Here is a 24276-nt window from a genome sequence, read left to right on the forward strand (position 1 = left end):
TTGACCCTCAAATTCTTGAGTGAGCCTTATACTCTGGAGGAAACCAGAAAATCCTCCAGCTCAGTTCAAGAATAAGCCTGTGGAAAGTTACTTCTTCAAAAGCAAAAATATCTCATATCATATCTTCTCCATTTGCTTCTTCTTATCCTTGTTGATGTTTACGACACAAAGAGAAGGAGAACAATCGAACGAAAGCTGAAGTCGAACCTCCGATCCAGGTTGCTTGCTTAGAAGTCTGATTGCTTACCTTGTCTGTTACCTCTTTCAGTAAATCTCCTAGCTCGGCGACTTGGGGGACTCCTACTATAGGGTTTGTATTGCATTTGACCAAGCCCGAAAGTACAAGTAAGCTTCAAGTGATATTGATACATTACCTTGTGCATTTTCATCTGTTAAAGATACCACCCCTGGATGGAGGAAAAATACTTCCAAAGAATATGTCACATCTACATATGAGACAGATAAGGCAAGTGAAAACAATACCACACTTCGGTACTTAAAAGTTTCGTGATTACTCAATGGCTTGGATCTTGCAAGTCCCCAACCAAGAAGCTTCCCTCACTCGGTAACTTAGGGGAGCATTGTTTGTACCATACTTGACCAACCCCAAAACTACTAAGCACCGGTCAACATTATACAACCAAGGACCCACAAGAGTCTCCCTCCAACTAGGAGGCCAATCACAACGCGACACATGTCAACATTGGAGGCCAATCATAACACGACACGTGTCGACATCAGAGGCCAATCATAGCACGACACGTGTCAATGTCAGAATGAAACTAGAAACTCTCTTCTATAAATAGATATCATTCTCTCACAATATTTCCTAATGTCATTTGTACTAAATCATTCACTAGAACTCACTAAAGGAGAGCTTGAACTTATGTGCTTGTGTAAACCTTTCACAATTAATGAGAACTCCTCTACTCCGTAGACGTAGCCAATCTGGGTAAACCACGTACATCTTGTGTTTGCTTCCCTGTCTCTATCCATTTACATACTTATTCACACTATTAGCCGGAGCAATCTAGCGAAGGTCACAAACTTGACACTTTCTATTGTACCAAAGTCCTCATTGACTTTGTGCATCAACAAAATGAGAATTAGGTATGGGGTTCACTCCATATCGAACTTTAATGATCTGAACCGTTGATTCATAAATCATCATTACAAAAATTCAATTCAATCAGAAACTATTTGTCTATTTAATTATCAAGATAAAATGTCTTAAACATTTCTGATTCGACTAATATTTTGTAAGGATGATCTATGAGATGCAACTTGAAAATAGACGATTTGGATCGTTAAAGTTCGATGTGGTGTAGACCTTATAACTAATCCTTATTTTTATAAAAAAATGGAAATCTCTTCCCTTAAAAATTATATATATAAATATCTTCTGGAGTATTTTAACCCCAAACAAGAAGAAAATTTAATCTCTGAAAAAAATTAAAAATAAAAAAAGGAGAAAATTTAATCTGTAAGCAACTTTTTATATGTCTTGCTTTTTTTTTTCCTGGGAATATGTCAGATTTTTTTTTTAAAGTAATGTTATCCTGCTAAAACTAAGTTTAATCTCTTTGCTGCAGTTTAAAAGACTATAATTCATTTAACTGGATTACTTCCATTGATTAATTAAATATTGATAAATTTAATTTAATCCACCACACCAATTTACAAATCTTTATTTGTAGGCAGTACATTTGAATTTTGATTATGTTTTTTTCCTATCAAATTTGAAAAAAACACTGACTTCCATGTTTAATTTTGAATAGAGTTCGAACTTGAGGAAACATTTTTGTTTAAATGAATGTCGAATATGCCTTTTTATTTTGGTTGAAGAATGGGGCTAAAAGCAAAGAATGGGGCTAAAAACAAGAGCCGAAACAAACCTACTCAATAATAAATCCAGACTGGGACATCACAAGTCGATCCTCACAAATGAACTCGGAGATCAAGAGCTAGTTTGTTTGTTTTGCTCTTCTAGTTTTTTCCTTGATAGAGGTAACTACTGCTTTCTGACGATCTTATTCCATCATGTACACAAAGAACACATCAAATAAATTAGAACAGAAAGCAATAAAACAGAGACACAAAGAAAGGTATCTCAACTACGAAGACTGTTCTCATTTTCCAGATATAATGAAATAAATGACTACTACTGCTGCTACTACTAGTACTGCTATCTGAATTTCCTACTGGGCCGACGATAAAATCCCCATACTCGCCCCCTGGCAAGACTTGCTTCTCAGCTCGATGACCTTCTTGTGCGAGTTTGAATGCACTGAAGCGACGAATGTAGGGCTTGCTGCAGGGCGGTACTCCGGGAGGAGGCGGCCAGACCTGTACCGAACCCCACATGCATTGCAAAGGGTCTTCGGTCCTAGTGGCCCTTCCCTCCACTGAGGGGTCTTCGTCACTTGACAATGCGTGCATCTTTTAGTCTCCCGACTCTCACCTGCCTCGTCCATGGAGAGCTTTCCCGTTTTCTTCTTCTGTTTTCTTTTGGCAGTGTTTGATGTATCCTCTGTGCGAGAGGCTTCTAAGTCAAATTCACAAGCATCCCAACGATATAAATTTTCAGAGGCAGAGGAATTGGATGAGGTACTGAGGATGAACTGTGTACTGAAAATAATTGGGTTTGCACGCCTGCTTCGTGAAAGCTTGCTTCGGGTGCGCTTTTCAAATTTGGGCTCAAATTGAGCAGCACAAGAGCCAATGCTTTCAAGGCCATCTTTGCGAAGGCTAACTCTGCTGCGGATGGTTTCACAAGTAACACTTGGGAATTGCGGTCGCTGATACATATGTCCATACTGAAAGCAAATAAAACACAAAAGGGAGATGAGGGAAGGACCTACGTTGGCATTTGTTGGCTAAAACAGTATAAAACCTCAAATTTCTTTACAAGAATCACCACAAGAAAAATGCACACATCTTTAAAATACAAAGTACAAGCCTATCATTCCTAAACATGAAGTCGTTTAATTACCATACCTGTTTCACCATCAACTGCATGAACATTATCAGTAATTTATTTGAAGGACCACAACGCCATTATCTGGACGTCTAGTATTCAAAGGATAATCTAAAATTGAGCACCACCCAGATGGATGGACAAAAAGAACGCTTTGAAGGGAAGCCTAAAATTAATTTGAGACAAAATACAGATGCATATAAGCAGTTTTCTCTAAAGTGATATAAGTATATCTTATATAAATCATGTCAACAAGAACAAGCCTGGATGTTCAATTCTATTTGTTCTCTGAGAAATCAATACCAACTTCATATATTGTCCAGATTCGTTTACAATTTAAACTCTAATACTCATATATAATGTAGTCAAGAAACAATATGCTCTATTGATGCTAGGTTTGATGGAAATCTTCCTTCAGCACCAAAAACGTTCTCCATAATAAAACGCTACTCAGAGAATTGCAATGCCTACGCTACTTTTCAGAACACATTACCAATGAATCTTTGGTCTTTTCCATCATGACTTAGCGAGTCCAAGAGTCCATAACCTAAATGAAAATACATGTTTAACAAGATTTTTACCGCTAAAAGAACAACATATGATTTACAACCTTCAACAACATGTCAAATTTGCAGGGCCATAGTTTCACTTAAGGAAATACAAGAGTCGGCAGAGAAATTCAAAGATAACAGGTAATCACATATCATGGAAGCTCTGATTCCCAGAGAAATATACTTATCTCCATCCTCTTTCAAATTATATATAAAAGTAGGCTATCTATCGTCACTACACCTTGCCAAACCATAAAGTTCCTGGTACATCAAAACGGTTAAATGCATTCATAAAGTACTCGACAATAACTAGTTATGCATACTTTGTTCGTCCAACGAGAATAAATTGCCCATGATATACAACAACGAATAGTTATGCACGGATGAAAAATTCTTGAAACCAATTTCCGGGCCACATTAGTAGTAAGTATTCAACATAGTAGTGCGAAGCGAAACAACTTAACAGAGTAATGCATATATACTGTAAACACAAAGACAGTTCCACAGAAAAAACACAAACAGAATAATAACCCTTATGTCCCTAACATAAGATAACAATCTCACCGGAGTGGAGAGGTTGGTATGTTTCTTTTCGTCATCATAACTAAAAATTCCTGGACCAAGCAACTGATCAATGTTAGGCGGCGGCTCTATGTCTTGGAACTTCGTGTCCCAATCGTTATCTTCGACACTGTCATCAATGTCTTCCATTGGGAAATCGAGAGCGCTGAGGATGCTCTCGTAATTGAAGGCCCCATCGGCGGGCAAAGAACCATCCATGTCACTAATATTCTGTTTACAGTGGCAACAGGCCAACAGCAGAGGAAGCAAGAATTTAAATACGAAAACTTTTTTAATTAATTAAGATGTACTGACAAACATGAGAAGCATGGCATTGCTTGCTATATATCTAGTGCTAAAAAATGGAAAAAAATAAGCCAAAAAATCATAAAAAAAAAGAGAGATATCGCAGTAAGAAGTCAAAAGGGAAAAGTTATCTCAGGGGGATTGGATTGGATTGGATTGGATTGGATTGTTGTGGGTTTTGGTCATAAATTCAGAGAGGGAAAGCGTTTTTAATTCAGTAGAAAATCGTAATTAATAGAAGGTTACCCAGATTAGGACTCTGAATATTCAATTATCCAATTAATTTCATCATCAATGTTGAATCAGAAACAATAGCATAAAATGGTAACTTACTTTTACTAAACCAGAGAAAAATAACAAAAACAAAAAAATTATAACTATAATTAAAATCTTATAACTGCACACGCTCGCAATCCCAATTCCCCAAGTACACTGTTTGGCTTCCGAGAAAATGCTGGGAAAATAAAAAAATGCTTAAGAAAACCAAACACTAATTCGCACTGCATGCCAATTGCACAACTGCAGCAGCAGTACAACAAATTCCATGAATACTTAGTTTTAAAAATTTTAAAAATTTTAAAAAATTAGAAGAAAATTGAATGTTGGGTATTTTTCGAATTTCATTTTCTGGCAAGCCAAACAGGATAAAAAGTAAAATGCGAACGGAAAATAGAGAAAATGCAAACCTCTGAAAAACCCTAAAAGCAGCAAATGAAAACATGACATTCATTCATTCACGGAGAAGAAGATGAAATGGTTAAGAAGAGAGAGAGAGAGGGGGGGGATGCGAGTGTAGGCACCTCACGCTTCGTTAGCTTGGCGACGTCAGCGGAGACAGCCGTCATTGTCCCTGTCAGAACTTTCAGAGAGCGAAAGAAGAGAGAGAGCTCGTGGTTGTCTGTCGTTTCAGAGGGGGGAGAGAGAGAGAGAGAGAGAGAGAGAGAGTTGCAGAGGAGAAGGGGGAGGAGAAGGAGAAGATGGCTCTGCGCCCTCTTTGCGTTTGTCTGAGATTGGAATTTAGGTTTTCTTTTCTCTCTCTCAGCGGGGGGAGGAGGATTCACGTGCAGCGCTGCCCCACGCGTTTTTACGGTAAGGTCTCACTTCCCAATCAGATTCAGATTTTGTTCATTTTTCAGTCAACTTCCACAACGTGCGTACTTATAACATAAGATTTCCAGTTTCAAACTATTTTCCTCAATATTATTTTGTTATATGATTAAATCCTATATGATACTTACACTTACACCCTCTAGAGAAGTTGTACTCTTTACTTTGCATTCTACTTTGTTTTCTAGTTTAAGGAATAATCAACATTTAAGGTTTAGTAATTAATTTTGAAGAATAAGTCGGTGACCAAGAGGCAATGACATAGGTAAAAAAGTACATAGAGCAACGACAGATGATTAGTTTTCAAAAGGCAATTATTAGGGTTTATGGACTCAAGCTTAGGACATCGACTCACGATGGTTGGATTAATTTTGACGGTTGGCAAGTTAGCATTGAAACTTGATTCAGTCTCAAGAATTTCCTTGATTTTTTTTCACTTGACATTGATAATTAGATTTTGATTCAACTATAAGTGATAGTAGACTTTCATGTATTGACTGTAAAGTCTGTAATCGCTATATTATTTTTCCTTGCACGACATTTCCTCACATGACTAGTAAATGATCATTCATTACCACAAAAATATTGCACACAAAATCACTTCATTTTTCTTTATGCTTTGTCCAATCATAACAACCGTTGTGCTACGTAACCAAGTTGCGGATTTTGGCAACGGACGTTTCTTTTTATCAAAAGCTTTGAAGCTACTTAAAATGTTAAAAGATAGCTACTAGACTCACCCCATTGTCTTATTTTCTCACACACGTTATACCCACCTTAAAAAGTTAAAAAAAATTAAAATGTTATTTTCCCACCCACTATTACATATGAAATTATAAATTGTCTCTTAAAAAATATAACAAATAACATGTAAATGAAAACCACTAAGGTCTGCGAAAGAATTCGACAACGACAAATTTAAAAATACGATGGACAAATTCAAATAGCCTACACACAAATTATTCTTCTACATTTTCAATGAAAACATAATCTTCTACCTTTTTCGTAGAAGCTTCATCTTTGACATGTTCAATGAAAAAATCATCTTCTAAGTCAATTGTTATTTTTGTACTTTATCTAAATGAAAGGAGATGAAATATGAGTTAGGGTTTAAGGAAGATAAATCATCTCACATACCCAACCTTTTTTTATATTTTTAAATTAAGCAAAATAAGATAATTAATGTCATTATCAGTCTTTTTGTAAATGGACAAATTTGTAATTAAAAAGCTCATTTAAAGGTATGTGGTAAGATAAGACATTGATGTGTGAATAACATCACTCTTTTAAAATTACGAAACACAAATAAAAAAACTTTTCAAATTCAAAAATTCGAAAAGATTATAATTTCTTTTTAAAATATAAAATCATTCATCCATAATATATTTAAGTTGGATAAGCGTCGGTGGTTGTGATACGGATTCAAATGAGGAAGGTGGCAAAGGTCACATGCGGGACTCAATTTTTTTAATGGCAAGGCAACAAAGCATCGCCATCACTACTCCACTGACACTGCTTAATAGTGCATCACCGACGATTGGGGTAACATTCTTATTTTATTTTTATATTTGGTCAAATATTTTGGACACCAAAATTCAAACCATTTTTTCTTAAATTATTCCTCATCAATTAAAATCAATATTTATCCCAATACGGGTTTGAAGTCTTATGAATACATGCATCTCTGCTTTGAGATACATGGCTGGTTTGGTATTACTGTGCTTTGAAAAAAAACTGCTGTGAGAATAAGCGGCTGTGCTGTAAGAATAAGCGGCTGTGAAATAAATCAACAGAGTGTTTGGTAAACTTTTTTGTAAAAGTGCTTTTGGAAAAAAAAAACAGTCTGATAGTGAGTTTTTTTCATTAAAAGAGCACTGTAGCTCTGTATGCTTTGAAAAAAAGCCAGTTTTCCAAAGCTGCAAATAGCAGCTTCAGCTTTTTCCTTTGATTTCAGCTTATTCTCACAGCAGCTTCCAAAATAAGCCATTTTTTTTTCAGTTTACCAAACACCTAAAACTCTCACAGTTTTTTTTCATGGGTGCTTTTTTTTTAAGCACCTCACTCCCAAACCACTCCACAGATTAAAAGTATGATGTCCCTTTATATGAAACCGAAGCTGAATAAAAGAAAAATTAATATGTGATCATAGTGACGGCACCAGCATGTAGTCATTTGTTGTCATTGATCTCATTAACTTCAAAAACTTCATGTATATTTGTTTGTATATTGTATTTGGTCCTTATAAACAGTTAAAGCAAGCTAAATTACAACATATTTCTTCTACTTCTTCTATCATATTTGTCTTTCTTTTCTCTCTCTTCTTATGTTGCGACTCTATTATGCACATCATGAGCTCAATACGTACCTTTGTTGATAAGCCTTGATAGTTTTCTACATTATTCCACTATACTATGCATCCACCCTTGACGAGCCTCTGCAAATAATAGTAGTTGTCGACATTTGTTGGCAATAATTGGCATTGCTTACTAGGTGCTCAACGAAATGGTCTAATAAATTTTTTTTTGTTGATATTATGATCTTTTATTTAAAAAAATTTAACTCAGCCACTAAAAACACCATATATTAAAATAAATAAAAATTTTTGGATCTTTATTCTTCTTCCCTGTTTCCTTATTGCAAGGAAAAAGCCAACTTAGATTCAAAGGGAAAACTGCTTTTTACATTCCCCATCAGCATAAAGATACATAGAGCTTCTTTCTACTTTAAACCAACTTTAAGCAAGATCCATGAGCCACGTATATACAAGTCATAATACTTTTGAAATTACGTTCAATTGTAACATCTTAATAGGAAGATAAAACCTCAAATTTCCAATGATTGGTTTGGCGATCCACTTTCTTTTCTTCATTGTAATAACACCAACCTTAGAAACCAAAATAAGCCCTCTTCTTTATAGGGTTAAGCTTCAAATGCACTCAAAATCATGACGAACAAAATTTTGTATATGGTACTGAAATATGATTATTGTGACCAATTACGTGTAATAATATGAGTGATTGGGTGAACGAAGATGACCCTTAATTTGTGGGGTAATATCATGTGTTATAACCAATCTCATGTATAGTAAGAGTGATCCGAGTGGATGGAAACCCTTAAAATTTAGTGTTTAATATTAAGGAAAATTAATGAAAATGACTTGAAAAAATTTAGTTTTAATAAAAAAAACCATGTTATAAGTTTTGTTTAATGATTGGTACAAGGTCCATATTAAAGTAGTCCAACTAAAAATGATCCAACTATAATAAATTATGATTTGTCGATTTTATTCTTAACTTTTTTAGGTTGAGTTCCAGATTTTCATCGTTAATGGAGTTCATCATTGTTTTGCAAACCTTCTTCTTTTTCCTTGAAACACAAATATAGATCCTCATGCTATTTAATTTATATTTTGTATTATTTCGTTGAAATGTGATCTTATTATTCATAGTGTATTCGACGTACTTTTTTTAATTTTCATCATCAGTGGAGTTCATCGTTTGTTTCTCCAGAAAATAAATTTGAGATCTGCATGTTATTCAATAATAACGACATGTCACTGTTTTTGGACTGTAAAAATAAACTGTTTCTGGATTTTAAGTTATACTTTCTAGAATTTAAGTTACTGTTTTTGGAATCTAGGTCACTGTTTCTGGATCCAAGTGAAATAGACACACTGTTTCTTAAATGTAAGTTAGAAAAGAAATACTTGAAATTCACTATATTTGGATTCAAAGCAAAATAAGCACCATGTTTCTTAAATATAATCAACTGATGCATGAAAGAAAAGAAACAGTCAAAGGTTAAAATATAGACTGTTTCTGGAACTAAGTCACTGTTTCTGTAATCTAAGTCATTGTTTCTGTAATTTAAGTCATTGTTTTTGGAATGTAAGTCACTGTTTCTGGATTTTGGTTCTTTTCTTTCAAAATACAGTGTTTGTAACAAACACTGTATCTGATTTTTTTTTTCCAGAAATAGTGTTATGTTTTGAGTTATCCAAAAACAATTTTATGTTTTGGATTTTTTTTTTCCAGACACTTTTTGGCTGGTTTCTGCCATTAAACTTCTTTGAACTTGTTACGGCGGCTTTGTTCCGATGAATGCTTCAATTTTCAACTTTTGGTTGTTTTTGAAATGGGGGGAATTCGATCTGATAGGAAGACATGGAGTTCTTATGGTGGTTTCGTGCTGGGTTAAGGTTGGTGAAGAGTCAAGATAATATCAAATCATTTAGGGATATTTACAGAAGTGTAGATTTGTAGTGGGTTGGGCTTGTAAGTTTGACCCATGGACAATAGTTTTGGATGATTTTTTTTATTAAACCTTGAGCTCTTTTGATTAAATAACATTTTGGGATGGTTTTTGGTTAAATATTTGTTGGCTCAAGCCCTTTTCATTAAAGCTCCATTAATATTAATACATATTTACATGCACGTGAATTTTTGTTTTTGAACAAACAATATTATCTAATTAAGGGGATGTGGGCACTGGTGGATCCATATAGGGACCTGGGGGGTCCCGGGATCCTTCATAAGCTCGAAGAAACACTTGTGATCGACCTTCGGGACCTTCCAACAATTTGGGCATGTCCAGTGGAGAGGTTTGTTGCCTCCATGGATGTGCAGGCAACAATGCTTATAACAAAGAACAAGAAGAGATTTTTAATTTTTGTTTTAAAAGACCTAGCCAAAACGACAACGTTTTTTAGCCAGGTCATTATAAAAATTTTAAAAACTAAAATATCTCTGTTTTCTCTACAAAGCCCGAGAACTTCGGTCTTTTCCAGTATATCCAAATTATATTTAACAACTCTCAACCCCAATCGTCGCAACCTTCCAACTTTCAGCCCAAGTTACCCTATTCCCCGTCACCATTTGCCGTTCTACCGCCTTTAGCTGCCTAATTTTATTTCCTCCAAATTCATATAAGTTTTTTAATCCTAGACTCTAGTCCCAACTCCCAATTAATAATATATATGTAACATTAACAAATTTTAACTTGTAAAGTTACTAATTGCGTTATGTTGCTGGGAAGAATTTGTTGGTTTTATTATCTTTGAGATTAATTTTGATTTAATCAATTAACCAAATTCAATAGAAAATAGTGGTATGAACCAAATTAGTCTAATATATATATATTTTTTAACTTTATGTTGGGACTTCCCAATCTTGAAATCCTGAATCCGTCACTGGATATGGGAGTAAGCTAAGCCTCACAATTTGCTAGTAATAATGTGGTTCAAATCGCCTTTGACATGAATCGAACATAAAACCTCTTACTAACAAGTGAAGAAAAATATCACTCGATCGTAGTTTTAAGTGACAGCTACACGTGAATTAAATATACCATGTAAATAAATCTAGCTAGTGTAATAAGCGGTTCCTTTTTTTCGAGTGATTGTTCTCCCGACAGTTTTAAAGCATGTTGAAATTCATAATTTAACTTTTGACACACAAAGGAAGAAGGCCGAAAGGAGTAAAACTAGAGTCACGCCTAAGGAGAGGACTTGTCTGCAATTAGGTACATTAATCAAAGGAATCAAGTTTTTTTTTTTTTTTGAAGCAATCAGATAGTGTGGCAAAAGGGTAATTAGAAGATTACATGATTCAACATGTGAAATTTAAACACATTCACAGGGGTCGGCATAAACAGCTAAAAACAGATGTTTCTTGAACAGGTCATGCGATGTGACTAAGGGCTGGTTTGGTATTGCTGTGCTTTGAAAAAAAGCTGCTGGGAGAATAAGCGGCTGTGCTGTGAGAATAAGCGGCTGTGAAATAAAGCCAGTAGAGTGTTTGGTAAACTTTTTTGTGAAAGTGCTTTTGGAAAAAAAAGCAGGATGATAGTGTGTCTTCATTAAAGGAGCACTGTAGCTCCGTGTGCTTTGAAAAAACTGGCTTTTTTTCAAAGCAGCAAATAGCAGCTTCAGCTTTTCCTTTGATTTTCAGCTTATTCTCACAGCAGCTTCCAAAATAAGCCCTTTTTTTTCAGTTTACCAAACACAAAAATGACCCTCAGCTTTTTTTCACAGTGGTTTTTTTTAAAATCACCTCAATCCCAAACGGGGCCTAAAGCATACCAATCATATTCAAAGACTTTTTGTGAAAAGCTAAGAAAATCGTGCCAAGAACGTGTAAAAACAAGTATGTGCACTATGATATCGTTTGGTATGCAAACGGGACGGAACGGAGAGGGAGTAAAGATGTCATCGAATAAAAACAAGGAGGAAGAAGAAGGAGACGGAGATATTATAATTTTGTGTTCCACAGATGTGGAACTAGTCGTTCCAAGGATGAGACGGAATGAAAATTCATCCAAAATTCGTCTCATGGAATAGCGCGTTCCATTCATTTTAGGTGCACCAAACGTGGGAAACCAAACGTGGAACGGAATACCTCGTCCCACTTCGTTTTGTCCCGTTCCACATACCAAACGGTATCTCTAGGAACAGAAAATATCTCGATTAGCGGAAATACGCTATGTTATAACTTATCAAATATGATTACTTGTTGTTGACGAAGTATACACATTATTAGTCAAATCATAATGGGATAACGTACCACATTCTTGACCAAGGCCCTAACACCCCACAGGCCCCCGAGCCCAACTCATTGCAAACGGTCCAAGTCGATTGCTACACGGTCTGCATAGATTAACCTATTGTGTAACAGGTTTGCCTATCAATCTCTTTGGCACCCACTAAACACAAAATTTCCTTCCCCTTTCTCTTCTTCAATTCAAGATTGGTGGAAGCACGGAGCAGCAACTGAAACGGCGACGACACCAATTCCAAATTCGGCTCCTTATCTTGCAGGTTTTGAAGAAATTTTTCATTGTGACGGGAACATGGCTGGTACATCACGTGTTTTTATATTTTAAGTTATTAACTTTTTAACATTTATATCTCATCATTAGTATAGTGACACGTGGTATACCATCTTGTATGCCGGTCACATTGAAAAATCTCTCTGATTTTGAACCAATTCCACCAGCCCCACTCACGGCCTGAGCTGCCATAGCTGCCCACGGTGCTACTTATCGCCACCACGAGACTGGTACCGTTCCCCATGGGACTCACGGCGCCACCCACCGAAGCCTTCACGACTTCCTTTGCCCCCCAAGATGCGGCTCCCTCAAATGGAGCACAACCCAAAATCAAATGGAGCACAACCGATCACCTCAAAAGTTTGGTAAGTGCGATCCACGTCTCGTCCAATATGAATGCACAACCCAAAATCACACAGCGATAGAGAGGGACGAAGCTTGACATCTCCATGGTAACATCTTCAAATAACAAAGTCACAAATTTAAAAGTTCAAGAATGTACTCATAAAACACTTATATATTAATCCATAAGATTTTTTATTCAACTTATTACAAGATCTCTTGACGCGTTTCATGTTTTGAAACATTGCACAATTTCATTACTAATACGATAATACCATTAAAGCTTTCTCTATAATAAAATAATCATGTTATCATTCATCCATTAATCTCCTATCTAATTTCTTAATCAATGTTCATAAATTTTATGATCGAATATGCTCTTTTAAAGATGACAATAGTGCATAAAAGAGTTAATACTACTGTCACAAGCAACTAGAAGAGTATATTTTTTCATCAAAAAAAAAAAATTGAGCCTAAGCCAGCTCCGTCCATGGCGATAGACTTGTATTGAGGGTATGCACTACTCCAATTCTCTAATTAATAGTAGTCATGAGGAATGTCAAATTGTTTCCAACATTACAAGGAACAAAGATAAGATAATCTATCAATTTTGTAATGTCAAATTATCAGAGAGGCCCACTTCTAACAACGTCTATATTGTCTCAAACTTATTAATTACCATTTGTAGAGTTCGACAAGTGTGAGGTTTCATTACAAAAGATCTCGGTGCTAATTGGAGTGAGGTTATGATATTTGAACACTTCTTTTCTCAAAGACACGGTCGATGTGGGATTTTCAACACGCTCCCTCACGTGGACCAAATTAGTGGGTCACACGTGGGAGGTCCACACATTGTCAACCACGTGGAGCCAAAGAGACTTAACCAACACGCAGAGCCAAGGGACTCACCATCATGGGGCAAGGCCAAGTGGGCCCATTCATCACGTGGCAGTACGAGCTCGCTTCTTGGCTCTGATACCATGCCAAATTATCAACGACATGACCCAAATACCCACTTCTAATAACACCGATATTGTCCCTAACTTATTAATTATTACCTACTCAATTCGACAGGCGTGAGGTTTTATCACAAAAAGCCTTGGTATTAGTTGGAGTGGATTTTATTAAACATAATACCTCTCACTTACAAGTGAAGATAAATACCATTAAATAATAGTACCACATGGCAGTTGATGTAATGTTAGAATATTTAAACTATTATTTCTTTCTCTGACCGACATGAGATATTCAACATGTCAACCAGATATTCACATCAGTTCAGTCAGTTATATATGGAAGCCTGATTTTAGAAGCTAACCGGTTTAAATATGATAAGGCATAATTGATGCTTAAAGATAACGCTTAAGTTTCCTTGATAGAAGGAACTCATCTGTTAGGAACCTATATGAGGTGAAGTCCCTGCACTTACAAACACACGTTCAATTTGTAAAGACTGAGAGCTCTTGGAAGATTAAAGAAAGAATCTGATCTTCTTTCGTAAAGAATTTGTACAATAATCTTAAAAAAAATTCGAAATTGAGAGTTCGTTGACAATGGCCTCACCTAGTAAGCACACACTCTCTATTATTTAGTTCATTTATTCAAACACGCTATTTGTGTCTCTAACGAATATATGTTCTAAGTAACTCATTGAATGCTTATATTATATGGTGTTCAAATGGTAAACATAGAAAGACAGAAAGAAGTACAAAGTCTAGGGTTTTATAACCACCTTTGCACCATGCCACAACCAAAGGATGCATGGCGGTCAAGGGAGATAAGACTTCTTCTTCCCCTTCATTTCCATAAGTTGATTCCAGCTTATAAAAAGCTAGGAAGTGAAATCTCTCAACGGATGAATGATTACTAGGACAAATTCCAAATTGAGATTGCCGAAGAGGATGGTGGAAACAGTCTGCGGTCGAAACATTGGTTTTAGTGGAGAATTATAATAGTTGAACCTGTCTAGAATCGTGTCATATGATCGGTAGCAACGTAATCAATTATCCATCTACTATTCGAAGTTAATATAGAATTTTGAGAAACCTTACTGACATTACCTGCTACGACTACGAAGACGGAGGCCTGATCAGAATTCTTCGGGGTCTCTTCAGGCTTCAGCAACACTAGCAGCTGTAGTGCACTAGTGAGTGGAATTTTGTTTTCGGGGAATCTTACTATGATCCCACCATTTCGGAGAACCCATAAGTTCGTAGTAGCGGGCTTTGGAGTGGCCAGTTTGACCACAATGTCCACAAACCCCATCAGATGGAGTTGAATATCAGATTATCCGATGAACAAGACTAAAAAATAATAATAATATTATTAAACAAACTGGAATGTCGAAACGGTTATAAAACCTCAAGAGGTTACATTGTGACGAACTTATTCTACATAGCTACGAAACATTATATTTATAGAGAACAAACATAATCCTAATACTATCAGGCTAGGCCCAAACTAAACTTAAAAGAAAACCCAAACAATATAATACCTAAAATACTAATATTTTTCAACATCCCCGTCAAACTCATGGTGGTATACGACATGAGTTTGCAAACAATCAGATGCATACTGGCTTCGTTAGGCGAACAAGCGAGCTGAACTTGACTTGACTTGAATGGACTTGATTGGCAAACTGGCGAACTGGCAAACTTGACTTGACTTGCAAAGTGATTTCAATTCTTACATGTTAATGTTGAGAGTATGGAAAGAAATCACATGAGTGCTTCCTGTCACTAAATGGACAAGATTTTCATATCTCAGCTATACCAACAAACGAACAGTGTCAACAAATTCTAGCAACTATCACTTGAGTGGTTAACACTCCAAGCACTCGAATAACGATTACAAAACAATTCCAAACAGACCAAAAACTTGTGTGGACCTAAAAACAAACTTAAACATTTTTCCCTTGACCGTGTGGGCCTAAAGCAACATCAAACAATTTTTTTAATTTATTTCCTTTCTCTTTTTGCCTTTTTTTTTCTCTTTCCTTGCTCCTTATTTTCTCTTCGTTTACTTCATGGTCCCAAACTAATCGAACAAAGAACACCATACCAATAGTCAGATCAGCAAGGCACAGCAGATGCAACTTGACAGCAAGAAAAATTAGCAGCAACAGAAGAAATAGACAGCAGCGGTGGTGGTTTGGTTACAGCAGCAAGAGACACAGATCGTGAGGATGGTGGTAGTGCGTAGCAGGTCTGATGTGGGCGAGAGCAGCAGGCAGACGGGTGTGCTGTGGCGGGATGGATCTGGGTTGCAGTTTGCATCGGGTACGGCTTCAAGATGGTGTGATGTGAGTCTGGTATAACTGAACATGTGTGGCAGATCTGATGCGGGTCACGATTCGAGCGGTGCAAGCATGGCGGGTTTGTGCAGGCGTGACTGTTCTACAAGGAACAGGGGTCACATATCATTATTTGTCAACAGAAACGCTGACAAACCGGCGATATGCGAACATCAAATGCGAATTGCAGCAATGGGGTTCTAGTTTCAGAGCGACGCGATACCCGTGGCTTGGTGACTCAACTTCAGATTTCTAGCAATTTCAATATTTTTTATTTTTTATTTATTTTATTTTACATATAACAAAACCCTAACTACTGCAAGACAGACAAACCAACAAAACATATCATGACGAACTCATACGCAGCGGGCAAATGGATGAACAAATTGATACCCACCTAGAATAGATTAAATTCCGAAGAATCTAATTTGCTTTGATACCAAGTTGAATATCAGTTTACCCGATAAACAAGACTACAAAATAATAAGAATAATATTAAACAAATTAGAATACCGAAACGACTATAAAACCTCATGAAGCTACATTTATACATAGCTATGAAGCATTATATTTATAGAGAACAAATCTAACCCTAATACTACCATGCTAGGCCCAAACTAAACTTATAAGAAAATCCAAACAATATAATACATAAAATACTAATATTTTCCAACAGGCAAGGAATTTGGTGAATATATAGAGATGAAATACTCTTTCCGAAAGAGTTGTGTTCTTCAGGGGGAAGTTACAACTTCTCTTGTTGAATACAACTGTTTAGTTATGTTTATACCATATTTAGGGCCTCGTATTTAGATCTCGTACAAATACTCAGGGGACTTAAATGTAATTATGGGATAAAGGAAGGGGCAAATATGTAATAAGTGAGGAGTCCTTATTCTATAAAAGGACCCCTCACCCTCACAATTGAGGGAGGCCTCATTCTCACCCTCAGAGGCCAACTCTCAAGCCTCTCACCCCCTCTCAAAGCTTCCTCACATCCCCTAAGCTCTAAGCTCTCTCTCTCCCTCTTCAACAGAGAAATACAATACAATCAGTGTGGACGTAGCCCAAACCTTGGGGTGAACCACGATAACTCTTGTGTCATTTACATTACTTGCAGATTCACGGTCGGATTTACGTTGTTCCAAGACCTCCGGTTTTGTGCATCAACATTTGGCGCCGTCTGTGGGAAACGATACGAAAAGTTGTGTCGGTTCTATTTCATTTTTTCATCTCCGTCGTGAATCTGCAAAATTTTGCAAAAACCCAGAAACAGAAAAGATCTAGATCTCAAAATCACTCGTCTCTCTCTCTGGAAAACACATTGAAGCTAAACAAAAAGCCCACTTCTCGATACACAGACACACTTTGTCTGTCTCTCTCTAAACTAATCCCTCAGCAAAAACAAAAAAAAAAACAAAAAAAAAAAAAAAATCCAGAAGAAAAAGAAAGGGATTCCATCGTCTCAACCATCATCATCATCTGCTCCGCAGCCCCGCCAATCCTCCGCCGCACCCCAATCTTTCCATCGTCTGATCGCTGTCGACGTCCCCAACGAAGAAGACGAGATCCTTTTCGCAGCTCCTAGCTCTCGTCGCCTCTGTGAGATCAGACACCCAGAAAAACGGCATAGCACCATCACAATCTCCTTCTCTCTCCCTCTAGGCTCCAGCCATGAGCGAACCATTCGTCGCATGCCCACCACCATCCAGCTTCTTTGTCCTAAGCTTTCAGATTTTAACGTCCATGGCTGCCAAGAACTACATTATTCTCAGAATGTTTGCCTTGCTGGCAACTATTTTACCGGCTGCGAGTTCGATAAAGTTCAGCTATCCGGCGGTTTTCAACTTCGGGGATTCAAACTTCGACACCGGGGCGTCTTGTCGGCGAGAAGCTCGTTTTTCAAGAACATGTTCTCGGCAAAGAGAGGTTCGGTCTGAAGATGCTTAGATACCGGAGGAAATCATTGCAGAAACTGAAGAGTGAAAGTCGCCCCTGCCAAAATATGCTCGGGGACAAGAACAGGTTTTGAAATATTGTGCCAAGGTTTTAACTGGGAATCTAGTAAATTTGGAAGACGGTACAAGGAACTCAAAAGTAAAGTTGCAGAATTAGCTTCACTATGTTTCATTGTGATTTGGGTCCCACCTCCTACAGATTTTGTGTCGCCTCAAGGGTACATGCCGAAGGATTTATACAATATGAACTCCAGATATGGAAATATGGACGAACTGAAGGAGACTGTGAAGACATTCCATGATACCAGTTTAAAAGTTCTTGGAGATGCTGTTCTAAATCACCGTTGTGCAGAATATCAGAATCAAAATGGTGTTTGGAATATATTTGATGGTCGTTTAAATTGGGATGAACGTGCAGTTGTTGCAGATGATCCACATTTTCAGGTTAGGGATCCAAAGCAGTTTCCTGCAACCGTTCTTTCAAATATTGAAGTTAATGTTGAAGGTCGGCTACCGGCGGGTTTATGACCGTGGCTGAAATCAATGCCGAGATTGAGAATGCAAAATCAAGGACAAGTCGATCTTACTGGAGTAAAGAAAAAGAGAAAAGGTATGAGAATAATGGAAAGGAAGTAGAAAGCAAGCGTGGCTGCCCACCCACTCCATTGTCGACCACCCACATGCAAAAGAGAAGTTTTGCTCTGCAAGAGCACATGGGAAACAAAAGCAAAAGAAAACAGCCATCATTTTATGATTTCTGAGAAAGCAAAAGGAAAAAATGCTCCACTGATTTCCTGATTTCTGAGAAAGCAAAGGAAAGTCATTTTCTGATTTCTAAGAAAGTAAAAGCCATCTGCAATCTGAAGACTCCACTGATTTTATCTGCAAAAGCAGAAGGGGAAAAGAGACACTCCACATGATTTTCTTGTCTGCCATCTGCAAAAGAGAAAAGAAGACAGAAACAAAAGCAAAAGTAAAGCAGAAAAGAAAAAGAGAAAAGAAGAAGAGAGTGCAGCAGAAAAACACTGCAAAAACAAGTAATAAACACCCCACCCGAATGATGTAATTTATTTTTATTATCTTTCGGAAACATCTGTATAAACCCCATCAGAGGGTAATATATATAAACCCCATCAGAGGGTCAAAAAAAAAAAAAAAACAAAAAACAAAAAACAAAAAAAAACAAAAAAAAAAAAAAAAAAAAGGAAAAGCCCAAAACAAATGGGCTGACATGTTGTGGAGGGCAAAGGCCCATAGGCCTGAAATAGCACCAACCATGTCATCAAAAGTACGTCTAGTACTCCAAATTATACATGAGCACTACTCATGTCATTCATACATAAACATTTCATGAGCATCACTCATGACAATCATACATAAACATTCATGACCATCATTCATCTCAACATTCATGAGCATCACTCATGTTAACATTCATGAGCATCACTCATGACAACATCCATGAGCATCACTCATGTCAATCAACATAAACATTCATGAGCATCACTCATGTCAATCAGCTTCAAAAGCTTCATTTACAAGAACTCTAGCTTCAAAGACTTCATTTACAGAGCTCTAGCTTCAAAAGCTTCATTTACAGAGCTCTAGCTTCAAAAGCTTCATTTACACGAGCTCTAGCTTCAAAAGCTTCATTTACAAGAGCTCTAGCTTCAAAAGACTTCATTTACAGAGCTCTAGCTTCAAAGACTTCATTTACAAGAGCTCTAGCTTCAAAAGCTTCATTTACAAGAGCTCTAGCTTCAAAAGCTTCATTTACAGAGCTCTAGCTTCAACAGCTTCATTTACAAGAGCTCTAGCTTCAAAGACTTCATTTACAGAGCTATAGCTTCAAAGCTTCACTTGCAAAGCTTCACTTACAAAGCTTCAGTGCATGGTCTACAAAGACCGCCTCCGAACAACCGCCACTTCGGCCCATACATGGATTCAATTTGAAGTCTCCAGCCAACAGACTCTATTGACCGAAGACTTGGGGGACTACATTATGTACCATATATTGGGCCTCAACTGGGCCTCATGAAAAATACTTGGGGGACTCTAGCCCATTATTTATGTATTAATGAGCGAACCCTTATTCTATAAAAGGGACTCCCTCACCTTCAAACGCCACAAGCCGAGCCAACCAAGGCAACACAAGCCGAGCAACCTCGCAACATGTGACAGTTGAGCATCATTTCAGATTGGGCACCGCCTCATATCAAGCATTAGTTCTAGACGACATCTAGTTACTTCGGCCCACACATGGACTGAATTTCAAGTCTCCAGCCAAAAGACTCTCTTGACTGAAGACTTAGGGGACTACTGTTTATACCATATTTAGGGCCTCGTATTTAGATCTCGTACAAATACTCAGGGGACTTAAATGTAATTATGGGATAAAGGAAGGGGCAAATATGTAATAAGTGAGGAGTCCTTATTCTATAAAAGGACCCCTCACCCTCACAATTGAGGGAGGCCTCATTCTCACCCTCAGAGGCCAACTCTCAAGCCTCTCACCCCCTCTTAAAGCTTCCTCACATCCCCTAAGCTCTAAGCTCTCTCTCTCCCTCTTCAACAGAGAAATACAATACAATCAGTGTGGACGTAGCCCAAACCTTGGGGTGAACCACGATAACTCTTGTGTCATTTACATTACTTGCAGATTCACGGTCGGATTTACGTTGTTCCAAGACCTCCGGTTTTGTGCATCAACAAGTTATATCCAACAGTCATATCCCTTATAATTAATGGAAAAGGACTTAATCAATTCAGGTCATCCAACTTCCATGACTTATGGTCAAGCAGCATTAACAATGGATCATTGCCTGCAAAGTTGGCTATCGAAGAAATTCATAAGTATCATAAGAAAAGGGAAATTGGACAGGGCAGAGTTAACCTCCTCATGCAAAAGATTTTCAAAAAAACAAGCCACACATGCGTAAGCCACATAGCAACAAGCGCCAAAACTTCAAAAAGTTGGAAAGCGCAAGCAGAACAAGTTCAAAGTAAAGTAGAGTACTGCATGTTTCAACTATGGAGAGATGGGTCACTGTAGGTTCAAGTGCCCCAAATGACACAACAACAACAAAATTCTTAAATAGCTTATATTGACTGTCTTCGAATCACTCATTGCTAAAGTCAAGGACAATGGTGGATAGACTTAGGAGCAAACCTAACACATATGTAAGGACAAAAGTTGCTTCATCAACTTTAAGGAGAAAGCGTTGGGAGAGCATTGTCTTTACATGGGCAATAATACTTATGTCAATGTTTTAGGTGAAGGAGATTGGAAGATCAACAATTGTAAGTCTACCATTGTACTTAAAAATGTTCTGTTTGCACCAAACATTAGGAGGAATCTTGTCTTTGTTTCTGTCATAGAAAAGAAAGCTCCAAACATTAGGAGGAATCTTGTCTCTGTTTCTGTCTTAGAAAAGAAAAGTTTTGAGACAAATTTCATGAATGGTGTTGTCATTATTGGGAGAAAGGGTTATACTTATGTAAGGAAATAAGAGTCGATAATATCTACTCACTTTTTATTAATAAAAAATATATCTTCCAAGTATGGTACTTCATCATGCGAGATCTTAGAATGACACTTAGTTGGTTACTAAGGCATTGTCTTGGTGAGTCGACCACACCCACAAGAACATCGTGTGGTTTCCAATGGTATATCTATAGATATTCGCCATATGTTTACGACATTGGCAATAGGATAGTCTTGTCGAGTATGAAATGAATAGTAGCAACCAACGGTGTGAAAGTGTTTGTTAACTAATACATGTGAATCATGTATTAAAAGAAAATGACTAGAACGAGGCTAGTTGAGACTCTCCATGAACTCTCTGCCACCTCATGTTTTTGATAATGTTGACATATGAATTGACGTTAAACTGTGGTAGTAGAGAGTCCCACTTTGAGAGAGTCCCCTTAACATTTCTCGAGTTGATAATGAAGCCGACTTTTTAAGTTCTGCATTTAATTTTGTGCATGTATTTTATTGCTGTTTGGAAATTTGTTGTAATTGTTCTCTATTTGGTAAATTCTTTAATATAGGGTTAAATTGGAGTTGATTTTATGCTTCAACCTGAAATTATGCCTCGAAATTTGTGTAAAATTGAAATAATACGTGATATAATAAGTTCACGTGTTATAAGATGAGTGAATATGATCATACAATGTACTAGCTCATTCACTTCATAAACAACTCACTACTTGGTATCACTTGAAAAATCTGTGTTTTCTCATTTGTTAAGGAACCGAAAAAAGCACTCATCAACTCAAAGTACAAAGAGCAACAATTAAACTTGGCAACAAGGAGAGGCATTGTCATTAAAAAAAAGGACTTAAAGAGCTGAAGGGCGCTTTGTTTTTTTGAAGCTCGTAAGCTTTCTTATCATCATGGCCGTAGACAGACCAAACATGATCATCATCTTCCCGTTGCTTGGCCGCCACTGCCTCCTCCTCGGTCTCCTCCTTATTGTTGTCGTAGTATGGAAATCATTGACATCCGTAAGGGTAACAGTCCGCCAAGCATCTGGATCGTCGATGGAAGCCTACAAACATAAGGTGCACAGTAAGTAGCTTGTTGAAAAATCGAAAGCAGTATATCTTGGAATATTAAAACACACGTATTGTGCACCTGGCGATTCAAGACGCAGGGAATCCCGATCGCATGCGAATCTCCATTCTGAGGCAAAAAAAAAAAAAAAAAGAGAAAAACAATTATTTTCATGAGCAACAAATCCCATAATTTGATAGGAGAAATAAATTCGCATATTTGACACATCATTCAAGTATCACAGTCTTCATTCAATTATCATAGGAATTCCACGTGAAAACCGTAGTGCTTGCTGTCAAGGCCTATATCAAATATTAAAAATCCTTGGATTATTGTGGACACAAAGAATAGCAAACTCACTGAATTGCTAACTCTTTTACGCGACAAATTTTTCATGGTGGGGATCAAAGCCTAATAGAAATGATGCCTTGCTTATTACATTGTTCACAACAATATATAACAAAACTAAATAGGGAGATAAAAACAAGAATTGTCAATTAAGGAAAATTATCACATGGGTTGGATTCTTACCTTTATTTCTCTGGGTGGCATATTGCAATAGAAGGAAACAGTATTAATTATGTGAAATCCTTGTGCATTGAATGTTACCCGCAGCATGATTCCAAATTATTTCTTTCGTTTGGCCAAAAAAAAAAAAAAAGAGAAGAAAAAGAAACAAAAACAGAAACATGACTCTAACTGAAAAAATAAATGTTCTAATACGCATTTAATTAACGTTAGCGATGGTGTTCGTTGTTGGTTTCGAGTTGGTGTTGATACTAGCTATAGCCAACCCTAAGTCGCGCTGTTTGATTAATTATATCGCGATTTCAGAATTTCGACTAAGCAATAGCAGAACAGTGGGGAGTAAACTGCCGGACTCCGGCCAATATTTTTAGCTAAAAGAATGTCTAGGATAACTCAGGGAGCTCTCTTCAAACAACTAAACGAACGCAGCTTTAGAATTCTCCTCTTTGTACATGTGCACAAGCTTATTCTGTAAGCAACGCTGGAGAAGTGTTATCACCCGATTTAGCACCGCCACCTCAATATATAGAACCAACCTCGGCAACCAGCAAGATCCACCCCTTCTCGTGCTGCCAAGGCCTTTGAATCCTCAACATACGAGTTCGACTTAGGTGACTAGAGAGTCTAGGAACCCTAAATATCTATATGAGGTTTTGCACAAGTATCACCTGAACTTGTAAGTATGTGCGTTAATATTAACAAATTTTTCAATTTTTGTTTTTTACCACCTACACTCTCTTAACTGTTAGAATCTACCACCTACGTTACTTTTCATCTATTTTTCCGTTATAATATGTCACATGTCCTTCACATGGGGGGATATTTTTGTCAATTCACTTCCTAGGGTTCACTAGAGTCAATTTATACAGAGGCAAACGACATTTTTTTTTAGCATCATTGGAGTTAGGTCATGAAGAGAAAGGGAGAAGTTGATTTCGGGTTTGAATTTGGTAAAGATTGTAGAAGAATTGAAGTGAAATTATACAAAAATATAGTCTTTCATTTACAATGAATAGTTTGTTGGGTTTCTACCTATGTGTCCTGCCTACATTTATTGTAATAGTTTCAAACCCTTCCCCCTTCCCCCCTCCCCCCTCCCCCCTCCCCCCTAATAATAAAAAAAGTTTAAAAAAAAAATTTATAATGAATTTTCAATTTTTTCTGTAGGTTGGCAAATCGATTTGTGATTTCCTTAATTTATTCAAATATTAATTTTTCAATCTCTTATGAAGGGAATTTGGTTGCAAGTCGTAGATTTGCACCAAATATGA

At 37.0% G+C, this 24276-nt stretch overlaps 1 protein-coding gene across 1 annotated transcript; it reads right to left on the reverse strand.

Moving 5' to 3' along the window:
• Positions 1–1880: 1880 nt before the first annotated feature.
• Positions 1881–5502, reverse strand: LOC126615952 (GATA transcription factor 11-like). The gene is made up of 3 exons (XM_050283896.1): positions 5196–5502; positions 4093–4320; positions 1881–2816 (listed from the first exon to the last, which is right to left on the reverse strand). Exons 1-3 carry the CDS (start codon positions 5238–5240, stop codon positions 2199–2201), a joined length of 891 nt encoding a protein of 296 aa, XP_050139853.1. The 5' UTR covers positions 5241–5502; the 3' UTR covers positions 1881–2198.
• Between the last annotated feature and the right edge of the window lie 18774 nt (positions 5503–24276).

The sequence above is a fragment of the Malus sylvestris genome, chromosome 3, assembly GCF_916048215.2.
Source record: "Malus sylvestris chromosome 3, drMalSylv7.2, whole genome shotgun sequence".
Taxonomy (NCBI): Eukaryota; Viridiplantae; Streptophyta; class Magnoliopsida; order Rosales; family Rosaceae; genus Malus; species Malus sylvestris.